Consider the following 14,352-nt stretch of genomic DNA (forward strand, 5'->3'; position numbering starts at 1 on the left):
AGATACTGGATTCCCGTCTGGCTAGACGGAGACTCCAGTATTTGGTTAAGTGGAAGGGTTATGGTCAGGAGGATAATTCCTGGGTCTCTGCCTCTGATATTCATGCCGAAAGATTGGTGCGTGCCTTTCATCGGGCTCACCCGGATCGCCCTGGTGGCATGAATGAGGGTTCGGTGACCCCTGCTCAAGGGGGAGGTACTATTGTGAGTTCATTTTTCCCTTCACCATTGAGGTCTGATGAACTCCCTCCTCTAGTGAAGGAAGGTAGTGAGACTGATTACCAAACACCTGGGCAGCTAGATGATGACTAGGTGGCTGGAATTGAGGACTGGATATAAGGCTGCCGACGTCCTTCTTCCTGGCTGGTGATTTTCCTGCTGGATTCTTGGAGACCAGTCTGATTCCTGCATTTCAAAGCTAAGTTTTTCTGCTCTGCTTTGTACTCTTCAGTTTTGTTTTTGTTTTGCCTTGTTTTTTGGGAGTTCTGCCATCCCCAGCCGGGGGTGAGCTGAATTCCATTTTTGTCTCTGGTCTGTTGATATTTTGCTCTGTCTTCAGAATATACCTGAGCGCTGATATAGTCTTTTGAAGCCTAGCGACTTCAGGGCCTGTTTTTCCTATCAGTCGGTTGGCTCATTTTTATAGGGTTTTTGCGGATGGCAGACAGCAGCTTTCCTATCCTGTCCTATGTAGTTAGCTTGGGCCCCATCATTTGCTCAACCTATCTTTCTATCTGTGTTAGTGTTTTCATCTTGCTTCACCGTCATTATATGTTGGGGGCTGCCTATTGCTTTGGGGTCTGCTCTGGGGCAGTTTAGTTTTTCCCCTTTCTGTCTTTAGGCTATATAGTTCTCCGGCTGTGATCGAGGGGTCTAGGGCACCGTAGGAACCCCCCACGGCTACTGCTAGTTGTTGTGGATAGGTTCAGGGGTCTGCAATCCGATAGCTGCCAACCTCTCTGGTTTTTCTGGACATAGCTGGTATTTTGTTTTTTCCTCCTTTGGTGACTCATCACAACAGGACGCTAAATAAAAGAGCCACCTTGACAGAATGCAGCAATAGTGCTGCACACGGTGGCTCTTTTACTTAAAAACGCCTGGGGGGTGGGTGACAGGTTCCCTTTAAGTCCCTCATCCTGGCCCCCTTTATTTTATAATATGCCCCAGGCCTGGCCCCCTTTATTTTATAATATGCCCCAGCCTGCCCCCCTTTATTTTATGATATGCCCCAGCCTAGCCCCCTACGTCCCTTGTCCTGCCTGGCCCCCAGATATCCATCCCGCTTCCCCAGCTATACATACTGGCCCACATATGTCCCATGTCCTGCCTCACCATATATCTCTCCTGGACCCCCATATACCATTCCCGGTCCCTTGTCCTGGCCCCCCCATATTTATGCATCCTGCTCCCCCCATATATATGCTTCCTGGTCTCTTGAACTGCCCCCCCCATATATCCATCCTGGCCCCACATATATATCCATCCTGGCCCCCATATATGTGCTTCCTGGTCTCTTATACTGCTCCCCCCATATAACCATCCTGACCCCAAATATATGCAACGTGGCCCCCCATATATATCCATCCTGCCCCCCATATATATGCATCCTGGTCCCTTGTCCTGCCCCCTCCCCCATAAATCCATCTAGGCCCCCATATATATGCATCCTGGTTGTACCATATATATATGCATCCTGGCTCCCCATATATCCATCCTGGTCCCTTGTCCTGCCCCCCTCCCCCATAAATCCATGTTGGCCTCGCAAATTTATGCATCCTGGCTCCCCATATATCCATCCTGGTCCCTTGGCCTGCTCTTCACCCATATATCCATCCTGCCCCCATCCATATATCCATCCTACCCCCCATATATCCATTCTGGCCCCCATATAAATGCATCCTGGTCCCTTGTCCTGCCCCCCATAAATCCATCCTGCCCCCCCATATGTGTATCCATCCTGGCCACCCCCATATGTGTATCCATCCTGGTCACCCCCGTATATATATCCATCCTGGCCCCTTCCCCCATATATATATATATTCATCTTGGGCCCCTTCCCCCTGTATATATCCATCCTGGGCCCCTTCACCCTGTATATATATCCATCCTGGCCACTTCCCCTGTATATATATCCATCCTGGGCCCCTTCACCCTGTATATATATATCCATCCTGGGCCCCTTCACCCTGTATATATTTCCATCCTGGCCACTTCCCCTGTATATATATATCCATCCTGGGCCCCTTCCCCCTGTATATATATCCATCCTGGGCCCCTTCCCCCATATATATATCCATCCTGGGCCCATTCCCCCCGTATATATATCCTTCCTGGCCCCTTCCCCCTGTATATATATCCATCCTGGCCCCTTCCCCCCGTATATATATCCATCCTGGCCCCTTCCCTCATATATATATCCATCCTGGGCCCTTCCCCCCATATATATATCCATCCTGGGCCCTTCCCCCGTAAATATATCCATCCTGGGCCCCTTCCCCATATATATCCATCCTGGCCCCTTCCCCCATATAAATATATATATATATTCATCTTGGGCCCCTTCCCCCTGTATATATATCCATCTTGGGCCCCTTCACCCTGTATATATATCCATCCTGGCCACTTCCCCTGTATATATATCCATCCTGGGCCCCTTCCCCCATATATATATCCATCCTGGGCCCCTTCCCCCTGTATATATATCCATCCTGGGCCCCTTCCCCCATATATATATCCATCCTGGGCCCATTCCCCCCCGTATATATATCCATCCTGGCCCCTTCCCCGTATATATATCCATCCTGGACCCTTCCCCCCTTATATATATCCATCCTGGCCCCTTCCCTCATATATATATCCATCCTGGGCCCTTCCCCCCATATATATATCCATCCTGGGCCCTTCCCCCCGTATATGTATCCATCCTGGGCCCCTTCCCCATATATATCCATCCTGGCCTCTTCCCCATATATATCCATCCTGGGTCCCTTCCCCCGTGTATATATCCATCCTGGGCCCCTTCCCCCTGTATATCCATCCTGGCCCCTTCCCCTGTATATATATCAATCCTGGGCCCCTTCCCCCTGTATATATCCACCCTAGGCCCCTTCCCCCTGTATATATATATATATATATATCTCGGGCCCTTCCCCCAGTGTATATATCCTTCCTGGCCCCTTCCCCTGTATGTATATCCATCCTGGCCCCTTCCCCCGTATATATATCCATCCTGGCCCCTTCCCCTGTATATCCACCCTGGCCCCTTGCCTCCCTATGAGGGAGAGAGAAAGAAGAAAAAAAAAACCATTGCTCTTACCTGCCTGCGCTCCAGGTGGCGGCGTCCTCGTCCTCCTGCTCTGCATGTCGGCACACTCATACTAAAATGGCCGTTGACATAGCAGAGGCTGGTGAATGTGTGCACCCGGCGCATGACACTGACATCATACGCTGGGCGCACACTTGACAGTATTGATCGGGACAGCGGTTCAGCTAATGAACGCTGCGAGCTCGCGTCGCTGCACATAGCGGAGGCTTGCGCTTTTAAAGGGCCCGCGCCCCTTAAAATCGCAGACTTTTTTTTTTTCCCTTCTCTCCGGGACCCACAGCCAGGGGCCCACCGGGGGGAATCCCCGGTACCCCCGCCAGGCCAGACCGAGCCTGCTCATGATTAGTGTTGAGCGATACCGTTCGATACCCAAAAATATCGTATTGGATGGTATCGCCCAATACGAAAAAAATATCGGGTATCGCCGATTCCGAAACCGGAAGTCCCATTCAAGTCAATGGGACTTCCGGTATCGGAATTTAAAAAAAGCCCTTTATTTCCTTGTTGGCTAATTCTACATAATTGAAAACAAATAAGAATCATGTAGAATGTATTGTGGGAGGTGGAGGAGACATTAAAGGCATAGTGGTTTATTCAAATCACATGGCATAGCATTAATTCCAATTTTTTTTTCAAGACGTTCGGAGTTAAAAAGATATTGACTATGTTAACTTTTTTATATTTTGTCAGATATGTATGTTTCACAACTTCCATGCTCTTCACCTTCTTTTGTACTTCTCCCACACTTTCTCCTTCATGATCCGCAGCAGTAGCATTTTTTTCATCAACTTTTTCTTCACCTTATTCATCTTCTTCTTCTTCACCTTCTTCCCATTAATTTTTTTTTTACATTCTTCATATTCTTCTTATTCAGCTATTATTAATTTTCATATGCTATTTCTTCATCTTCTTCCTATTCTTCTTTTTCTTCATTTTCTTATGGTGACAGGCATTCCTGTAGTACTTATATATAAAAGTTATAAGATTACACCTTACGTTCTGCCTGTCACAAAAGATTTACAACAGGATTTGTCCGCGTTCAGTTTGGCCTGCAACGCGAGGAGGAACGGACTCACCCCCATTTACTGCTTAGTCTTCTTCTGCTTATAATTTTGATTTCATCTATGCTGATTTTTAGTCTTATGCTTAATGTTCTTCTGCTTTCTGTTCTTCTGCTTTTGCTTCTTCTGCTTCTTGTTCTTCTGTCTTTTGTTCTGTATCTTGGTGGTTGTCTTCATGTTCTTTGTCCTCTTGGTTATATTATTTAGGGTCATATTTCTGGTCTTCTTTGGTGTGGTCTTCAGGGTCGTCGTCATCAGGGTCGTCGTCATGGAGATCAATAAGGATTACCAAAGACAATTTCAAAAAGCTTGATCTTGGAAATGTAGCAGAAGGTACAAGAAGGCTGAGAAACTGGCGAGAACCAGCTGACAGTACTGGAACCCCTAGTGGCAGCAGAAGGAACAATAGCCAATGGCACTACTGAGGAACAGCTGACGGTGCTGGACCCTGGTTACTATGCAGGAGGTACCTGTGCTAGAAACCACTACCAAGGACCAGCTGACGTTGCTGGACCTCGGATACCGAGATGGAGGCACCTAGGCCAAAGGCTCTGGCGAGAACCAGCTGACAGTGCTGGAACCCGGATGGATAGCAGAAGGAACAAGAGCCAATGGCACTACTGAGGACCAACTGACGGTGCTGGACCACGGTTACTAAGCAGAAGGTACCTGTGCTAAAAAGCACTACCAAGGACCAGCTGGCGGTGCTGGACTTCGGATACCGAGATGGAGGCACCTAGGCCAAAGGCTCTGGCGAGAACCAGCTGACAGTGCTGGCACCCGGATGGGTAGCAGAAGGAACAAGAGCCAATGGCACTACCGAGGACCAACTGACGGTGCTGGACCACGGTTACTAAGCAGAAAGGTACCTGTGCTAAAAAGCACTACCAAGGACCAGCTGACGGTGCTGGTCCTCGGATACCGAGATGGAGGCACCTAGGCCAAAGGCTCTGGCGATAACCAGCTGACAGTGCTGGAACCCGGATGGGTAGCAGAAGGAACAAGAGCCAATGGCACTACCAAGGACCAACTGACGGTGCTGGACCACGGTTACTAAGCAGAAGGTACCTGTGCTAAAAAGCACTACCAAGGACCAGCTGACGGTGCTGGAACCCGGGTGGGTAGCAGAAGGTACCCATCCAAAGCAAAGTAGCCAGGCCGCAAGCTGGCCGCAGTTACCGAAACCCACAGTCCTACAGGGGGTCCATGTCCGATTGGCTGTACGGATCCAGCCTTCAGTGCCAGTTCCCGCAGCCCTCATAGGAGTCACCTAAACTGCAGGCACCGTAGAGTCGGCTAACCCGGCCGCAAGACGACAGGACAACGGATTGGTGGCATAGTGACCTTGACACTACCCGGAAACAGCAGGCGTGCTGAAAACAGGCTGGGCAACAGGGAGTACCCGTGCCAAAGACACTGCCGAGAACCAGCTGACGGTGCTGGAACCCAGATGGGTAGCAAAAGCTACAAGAGCCAATGGCACTACCGAGGAACAGCTGATGGTGCTGGACCACGGTTACTAGGCAGGAGGTACCTGTGCTAGAAAGCACTACCAAGGACCAGCTGACGGTGCTGGACCTTCGGATACCGAGATGGAGGCACCTAGGCCAAAGGCTCTGGCGAGAACCAGCTGACAGTGCTGGAACCCGGGTGGGTAACAGAAGGTACCCATCCAAAGCAAAGTAGCCAGGCCGCAAGCCGGCCGCAGTTACCAAAACCCACAGTCCTACAGGGGGTCCATGTCCGATTGGCACTATGGATCCAGCCTTCAGTGCCAGTTCCCGCAGCCCACATAGGAGTCACCTAAACTGCAGGCACCGTAGAGTCGGCTAACCCGGCCGCAAGACGACAGGACAACGAATTGGTGGCATAGTGACCTTGACACTACCTGGAAACAGCTGGCGTGCTGGAACCAGGCTGGGCAACAGGGAGTACCCGTGCCAAAGACACTGCCGAGCACCAACTGGCGTTGTTGGAGCCCAGGGACAATCATGGTGTAGGCCGAGGCCTACTTGGTGGAAGTTTTACATTGTTTGTAGGCTACAACAGACTGTCAACGTGCTCCAATTAGGCATCTGTCTCCACTCTGTTTCCAGGATTTCACGTGACCACCAACACCGCCAGTTTATGCGTACAGTAGCCGTCTGCCCAATCCACACGTGTTCCTGTGTTACTGGGGTTCTGTAATGTCAGCAGATCCCCTGATGTGTGTCTGCCAATGTCTCCTGCTCTGTCCACATTCCCACCACTTGCAGTGGGAAGGTTGACAGCGCAGGAGACAGTGCCGGACACACATTGGGGGATCAGCTCACGTTACAGAACACCAGGAACACAGGAACAAGTGTGGAATGCGTGGACAGCAACTGTGAGCAGGAACTGTCGGTGTTGTAGGTCAGGGGAAATACTAGAGACAGAGTGGAGACAGAGGCCAAATCAGAGAATGTTTAAATCTGAAGTAGTTACAATTTGGAGGCAGCAGCAGTTTGCCCTCCACACAGCAGGGGATCAGCTGACGTTACCTACCCCCACTTTCACATGAACGAGTGTTTTTTCTGTGCAGACAGCACTTCCGAGCAACAACTGGCGTTGTTGGAGCCCAGGGACAATCATGGTGTATGCCGAGGCCTACTAGGAGCCAGGTGTAAATCGGAGGTATTTTGACTTTGGAGGGAGCAGGACACTTTGCCCTCCACACAGCAGGGGATCAGCTGACGTTACCGAACCCCACTTTCACATGAACAAGTGTTTTTTTCTGTGTGGACAGCACTTCCGAGCACCAACTGGCGTTGTTGGAGCCCAGGGACAATCATGGTGTAGGCCGAGGCCTACTTGGTGGCAGTTTTAGATTGTTTGTAGGCTACAACAGACTGTCAACGTGCTCCAATTAGGCATCTGTCTCCACTCTGTTTCCAGGATTTCACGTGACCACCAACACCGCCAGTTTATGCATACAGTAGCTGTCTGCCCAATCCACACGTGTTCCTGTGTTACTGGGGTTCTGTAATGTCAGCAGATCCCCTGATGTGTGTCTGCCAATGTCTCCTGCTCTGTCCACATTGCCACCACTTGCAGTGGGAAGGTGGACAGCACAGGAGACAGTGCCGCACACACATTGGGGGATCAGCTCACGTAACAGAACACCAGGAACACAGGAACAAGTGTGGAATGCATGGACGGCAACTGTGAGCAGGAACGGTCTGTGTTGGAGGTCAGGGGAAATACTAGAGACAGAGTGGAGACAGAGGCCAAATCAGAGAATGTTTAAATCTGAAGTAGTTACAATTTGGAGGCAGCAGCAGTTTGCGCTCCACACAGCAGGGGATCAGCTGACGTTACTGACCCCCACTTTCACATGAACGAGTGTTTTTTTCTGTGTGGACAGCACTTCCGAGCAACAACTGATGATGTTTGAGCCCAGGGATAGTCATTTTGTAGGCTGAGGCCTACTTGGAGGCAGTTTAAGATAAGACGTTGCTTGAATTTGGAGGCAGCAGGAGAGTTTGCCATACACACAGCAGAGGATCAGCTGACGTTACCAAACCCCACTTACACATGAGCGAGTGTTTTGTCTGTGCGTACAGCACTTCTGAGCACCAACTGGCGGTGTCGGAGCCCAGGGAAAATCAGGTAGTAGTCTGAGGCCTACTTGGTGGCAGTTTTAGATTGTTTCTAGACTACTACTAACTGTCAACGTACTCCAATTAGGCCTCTGTCTTCACTCTGTTTCGAGTATTTCCTCTGGCTTCCAACCATGCCAGTTGCTGCTCTGAAATGCCGTCTGCACAACCCATACTTGTTCCTGTGTTACTGGGGTTCTGTAACAGCAGCTTCTCCCTATAGGTGTGTCAGGCAATGTCTCCTACTCTGTCCACTTTTCCACTACAAGTAGTGGGAATGTAGACAAAGCAGGAGACATTGCCGGACTCACCTCTGGAGATGAGCAGATGTTACAGGACCCAGGTAACACAGGAACAAGTGTTGATTGTGCAGACGGCACTTGAGAGCAGAAACAGGCGGTGTTGTAGGCTGGAGGAAATACTCAAAACAGAGTGGAGACAGAGGGCAAATCAGAGAACATAATAAATCAGAGGTAGTCAGAAGTTGTAGGCAGCAGGAGAATTTGCCGTACACACAGCAGGGGATCAGCTGACGTTACCGAACCCCACTTACACATGAGCGAGTGTTTTGTCTGTGCGTACAGCACTTCTGAGCACCAGCTAGCGGCTTCGGAGCGCAGGGAAAATCAGGTAGTAGGCCGAGGCCTACTTGGAGCCAGGTGTAAATCTGAGGTACTTTGAGTTTGGAGGGAGCAGGACACTTTGCCATACACACAGCAGGGGATCAGCTGACGTTACCAAACCCCACTTACACATGAGCGAGTGTTTTGTCTGTGTGGACAGCACTTCTGAGCAACAACGGGCGTTGCTGTAGCCCAGGAAATAAAGTTCAGGTCATAGAAACATGAACACAACAGGAGACCTGGATCCTGTTGCCAGGCAATTATTTATTCTGGAAGAGGACTGGCAAATTCAGGTGAGATCCAGGCCTTGTTCATTTTCACAAAAGTAAGCCGGTCAACATTATCGGCGGACAGTCGCGTGCAACGGTCTGTTACCTCACCACCTGCAGCACTAAAGACACGTTCCGATAATACACTGGCAGCAGGGCAAGCCAGCACCTCCAATGCATACTGGCTAAGCTCTGGCCATGTATCCAGCTTAGAGACCCAAAACTTGAACGGGGAAGAGCCGTCTGGGAGTACACTAACAGGGCAAGACAAGTAGTCTGTCACCATCTGACAGAAACGTTGCCTCCTGCTGACTGGAGCCGTCTGTGATGGTGTAGCCGTTTGTGGCGGTCCCACAAAACTTTTCCACATTTGGGCCATACTGGCCTTGCCTTGTCCTGCGGCACTGCCTCTGCTACCTCTTTGTGCTTAGCTTCCTCCACTGCCTCTACCCACATGGCTGCTTTGAAAAGCACTACCAGCAACACTTGCGGGGGGAATGGAGAACATGATGGCCTGCACAAGTGTTTCTTGGTACTCCCACATTTTACGCTCCCGGGCTTTGTAAGTTGTCCCGGTAGCGAGGATCTAAGAGGGTGTAAACCCAATAATCAGCCGTGTGGAGAATGTTGGCGATGCGGCGGTCATTTAAAAGCACTGCAGCATGAAATCAACCATGTGCTGCAGACTGCCAACTGGACCGGAAACGCTGTCCCCAGCTTGAGGCAGCATCTCAGCCTGCTCAGCATCACCCCACCCTCGCTGTACACACCGACTACTAGAGCCTTGTGTACCTCCCTCCTCTGGAGAGATGTGTTCCTCCTCCTCCATTGACTCCTCGTCATCCTCCTCACTAAGTGTCCCCTGCCTGGGCCTTTGTGTGGAAGCACGTTGCGCAGACTTGCCAGAAGCAGATGGCATTTCTGACTCCTCATCCTCGACCTCTTCAAAAACCTCCTCACTTAGTGCTTGTAAGGTTTTTTGAAGCAGACAGATAAGGGGGACAGTCATGCTGACTAGTGCATCATCTGCACTGGCCATCCGCGTGGAGTCATCGAAGGCACGCAAAACTTGGCAGATGTCCCTCATAGTGGCCCACTCAGTGGTGTTGAAGTGTGTCCGGCGCACAGTGTGACTTGTTTGCGCCTGATGCAGCTGGTACTCCATTACTGCTGCCTGCTGCTCACACAACCGCTCCAACATATGTAACGTTGAATTCCACCTGGTGGGGAGGTCACATATGATGCGATGTTCTGGCAGGCGGAATCGGCGTTGCAGAGATGCAATGCGTGATCTTGCCATGCTGGAACGCCGCAAGTGAGCACACTCTAGGCGAACCTTGTGCAGCAGTGCATCAAGATCCGGATAGTCCCTCAGAAAGCTCTGCACGACCAAATTGAGCACGTGTGCCAGACATGGTATGTGAGTGAGGTTGCCTAGGCCCAGAGCTGCCACTAGATTTTGGCCATTGTCACTCACTACCAATCCTGGCTAGAGATTCGCTGGCACAAACCACACGTCACTCTCCTGCTTGATGGCATTCCAGAGCTCCTGTGCTGTGTGGCTCCGATTCCCCAAAGAAATTAATTTAAGGACGGCCTGTTGACGTTTGGCCACAGCTGTGCTCATATCTGGCCTAACAGGCTCATGCAGTGCTGATTCCGAGGAACTAGAGTAGGAGGAGGACTCAATATGTACAGACTGCATTCCTGCAATCCTTGGAGTTGGCAGAATACGTACAGAGCCACTCTCCAGATCTGTACCCGGCTCCACAACATTGACCCAATGGGCAGTGAGGGAAAGGTATCGTCCCTGTCCATGGCTACTGGTCCACGCATCGGTGGTCAGGAGGACCTTGCTACTGACGGCGTTTAGTAGCGCATTTTTAATTTTTCCCTCCACATGCTTTTGCAGGGCAGGGATGGCTTGCCTGCTGAAATAAAAGCGGCTGGGCACATTGTATTGTGGAACTGCCAATGACATCAAGTTCCGGAAGGTGTCAGTCTCCACCAGCCTGAATGACAGCATCTCAAGGGCCAGTAGTTTGGCAATGCCGGCATTCAGAGCCAGTGCACGGGGATGGTTTGCCGAGTATGGCCGCTTTTTCTCCCATGCCTGTGCTACCGATTGCTGGTGAGTGGCCTGGGAGTGTGATGATGACTGAGAACGTGGTTCAGTGGGTGGAATTTCACTGGGTCTCTGGACAACAGTGGCAGAGGTTCTTCCATGGCGTTCCAGTGAGGAAGCCGAACCAGCTGTGTGTGAGCTGGAGGAAGAGGCCTCAACACGAGCTGAAGAGGTGGTAGGTGCTGCTGAAGGTTGGCCTACATCTTCAGTGTGTCTGTGTAACTCCACCTCGTGCTTGGTACGCACATGTTTCCACATATTTGTGGTATTGAGATTGCTCACATTTTTCCCTCGTTTAACTTTCTGATGACACAGCTTGCATTTGACAAAGCAAATGTCATCTGCAACTGTGTCAAAAAAAGACCACGCACTACAAGTCCTGGGAGCGCCCGTTTTGTGTTTTGGAAGAGGATTGCTCCTCACGGGTGCCAAAGTGGAGGCTACAGGCAACCAAGTCTGCCCCCGCCCTCTCCCTCCTCTTTTGGCCGTTCGGGGAATCTCTTCCTCAGAGCTTCTCCCACCACCTTCCTATGGCTGACGCCATGATGGGTCAAGGACCTCATCATCTCCACTCCCCTCTTCAAGCACCGGCTGGTCCTGGGTTGTCTCGCCAGCACCGTACGCACCAGAAATTGGCAACTGAGTCTCATCATCATCAGATGAGTGCTGAGGTGTGCTGACAATAGGCACTGGCCCACCCGCCTCTTCAGATTCAGAGGGACAAAGCAGTTGCGCATCACTGCATACTCCCTCTTCTTCACACTCTAGAATGCTGCTTGGCTGGCCACCTCTTTCCAAGCCAACAGATTCTGAGAACAGAAGTAAAGATTGAGATGGCTCCTGTCCAGGGCTCTCAGACTGCCTGGGCAATTTGGCAGGTGGTGAAGAGACAGATGGTTGCTCTTCAGTGCTCTGGCCCTGGGAGGATGCGGAAGTCATTGAAGTGGATGCGTTAGCTGCCATCCATCCGACAACGGCTTTAATTTGTTCGTCACGCAGCAGTGGGGTACGGCGAGGTCCTACAAAGCTGCGCATGAAGGACTGTTGCCTGGTAAAAGTGGGGGATGCCGGGTCACTGGTGGCCGCAGCAGACACCGAATCCCCACGTCCTCTCCCTGCTGAATCCCCCCGTCCTCTCCCTGCTGAAACTCCACGGCCACGACCACGTGCCTTACTCCCTGCCTTCTTCATCTTGGTAGACTGATAAAGATAGGCAGAAAAGTAAAAAAGGGGGGGCTTAGTGTTCTTATTCCTGAACACCTGCTAACCAGTATAAGAAACACTAATTTTGCTAAGAGTGTGTGTACTACACTTTAATATGATCTAATGTGGCCTACACAACTCTAAAGTGGAGTGTTTGGTGAACTTTATTTCCTTTTTTTTTGGGGGGGAAAAATAAAAGGATGTGACCAAAGTTTGAAAGCTATAGTATCACAAACTTTTTGGAGCGATTACAATGCAGGAAGCTAACCTACAATGCAATTGATGAGGCTCCAAAAAATAGGGTGATACTAGTCTGGCTGGCCCTGAAGGGCACAGGCTAGCAAAAAGGCTCCTCTATCTAATCCTATATAGTGTTTGCAACCAACCAATGACAATGGATGCGGATGGAAGCACACTAACATAGGAGCAAAAATCTGGACAAATTAGCTGCAAAAAAAGGACTATGTATGAGGCAGTGACGCACGCTGAGCGGACTACAACCAGCGGTGGCTGTAGAACACACTGCAACGTGAGCTGCACTCACACACAGAGAGACTTATCAGACAGCCAAAAACAGTGCAGAGAAATGGGCTATAGCACTGAAAGGCTGCTGAAAGGCTCCGCTGTCCACTCCTTTAGTATTTGCAACCAACGTATATGGATACGTATGGAAGCACACTATACAGGAGAAAAAAAAAGCAGCAATAAAAGAAAAATGTGTATGAGGCAGAGACATACGCTGGGCGGCCTACAAGCAGACGTGCCTGCAGGACACACTACACAGCGTGGGTCTGCACTCACACAGCCCTTGCAGACAGCTATTAAAACAGCGCTGCTGGGCTAAAAAAAATGCTACAGTGGTGGATTATGTAGCCTGGGTAGAGCAATAGATATGTTTGATGATCGCTATTTCTAACTGTCCCTCACAGTCTTCAACAGCAGCCTGTCCCTAACTGAATTCACAGCAGAGTGAACACGAAATGGCGGCTGCTGCGGTTTTTATAGTGCATCATGACATCATTTCAGCAGCCAATCACAGCCATGCCAGTAGTTAACATGCCTACATGCCTAACAGGATGTGCCCACACTTCTGAGGATCCCCATTGGCTAAATCAAATCGAGCGGGCTCCTAGCATTATGGGAACTTCCGATTCCGGTATTCGATATGAAAAAAGTATCGGAACTAAGTATCGGAATTCCGATACAGCGAATATCGGCCGATACCCGATACTTGCGGTATCGGAATGCTCAACACTATTCATGATCCAATATCAACATGGGTTTACGAGGGACCGTTCCTGTCAGACTAATCTGATAAGCTTCTATGAAGAGGTCAGTTCCGGACTGGACTAAGGGAATGCAGTGGATGTGGTGTACATGGACTTTTCAAAAGCTTGTAATACGGTGCCACACAAAAGGTTGATACATAAAATGGGAACAATGGGGATAGGGGAAAATATGTGTAAGTGGGTTAAGAGCTGGCTCAGGGATAGGAAGCAAAGGGTGGTTATTAATGGAGCACACTCGGACTGGGTCACGGTTAGCAGTGGGGTACCGCAGGGGTCAGTATTGGGCCCACTTCTTTTTAAAATATTTATTAATGACCTTGTAGGGGGCATAGAGAGTAGAATTTCAATATTTGTAGATTACACTAAACTGCAGGGTAATCAATACAGAGGATGACAATTTTATATTACAGGAGGATTTATGTAAAATAGAAGCTTGGGCTGATAAATGGCAAATGAGCTTTAATGGGGATAAATGTAAGGTCATGCACTTGGGTAGAACAAACAAGATGTATAATTATGTGCTTAATTGTAAAACACTGGGCAAAACAGTCACTGAAAAAGAGCCAGTGGCCAGTGTCAGGCAGCTGCTGCAAAGGCAAATAAAATAATGGGATGCATTAAAAGAGGCATAGATGCTCATGAGGAGAACATAATTTTACCTCTATATAAGTCACTAGTGCGACCACACTTGGAATACTGTGTACAGTTCTGGTCTCCGGTGTATAAGAAAGACATAGCTGAACTGGAGCGGGTGCAGAGAAGAGCGACCAAGGTTATTAGGGAACTAGGGGGTCTGCAACACCAAGACAGGTTATTACACCTGAGGTTATTTAGTTTGGAG

At 49.9% G+C, this 14,352-nt stretch overlaps 1 protein-coding gene across 1 annotated transcript in view; it reads right to left on the reverse strand.

Annotated features, from left to right (window-relative positions):
- The window catches only part of LOC141048872 (uncharacterized), a 49,334-nt gene extending 45,959 nt beyond the window's left edge, over window positions 1–3,375 (reverse strand). Inside the window, exon 1 of the mRNA XM_073544960.1 lies at window positions 3,316–3,375. Coding sequence (XP_073401061.1) covers window positions 3,316–3,375 — 60 coding nt within the window. The remainder of the gene's footprint in view (window positions 1–3,315) is intronic.
- Window positions 3,376–14,352: the final 10,977 nt, after the last annotated feature.

The sequence above is a fragment of the Dendrobates tinctorius genome, unplaced genomic scaffold, assembly GCF_039654945.1.
Source record: "Dendrobates tinctorius isolate UK_male_01 unplaced genomic scaffold, ASM3965494v1 ptg000138l, whole genome shotgun sequence".
In the NCBI taxonomy this organism is placed as follows: domain Eukaryota; kingdom Metazoa; phylum Chordata; class Amphibia; order Anura; family Dendrobatidae; genus Dendrobates; species Dendrobates tinctorius.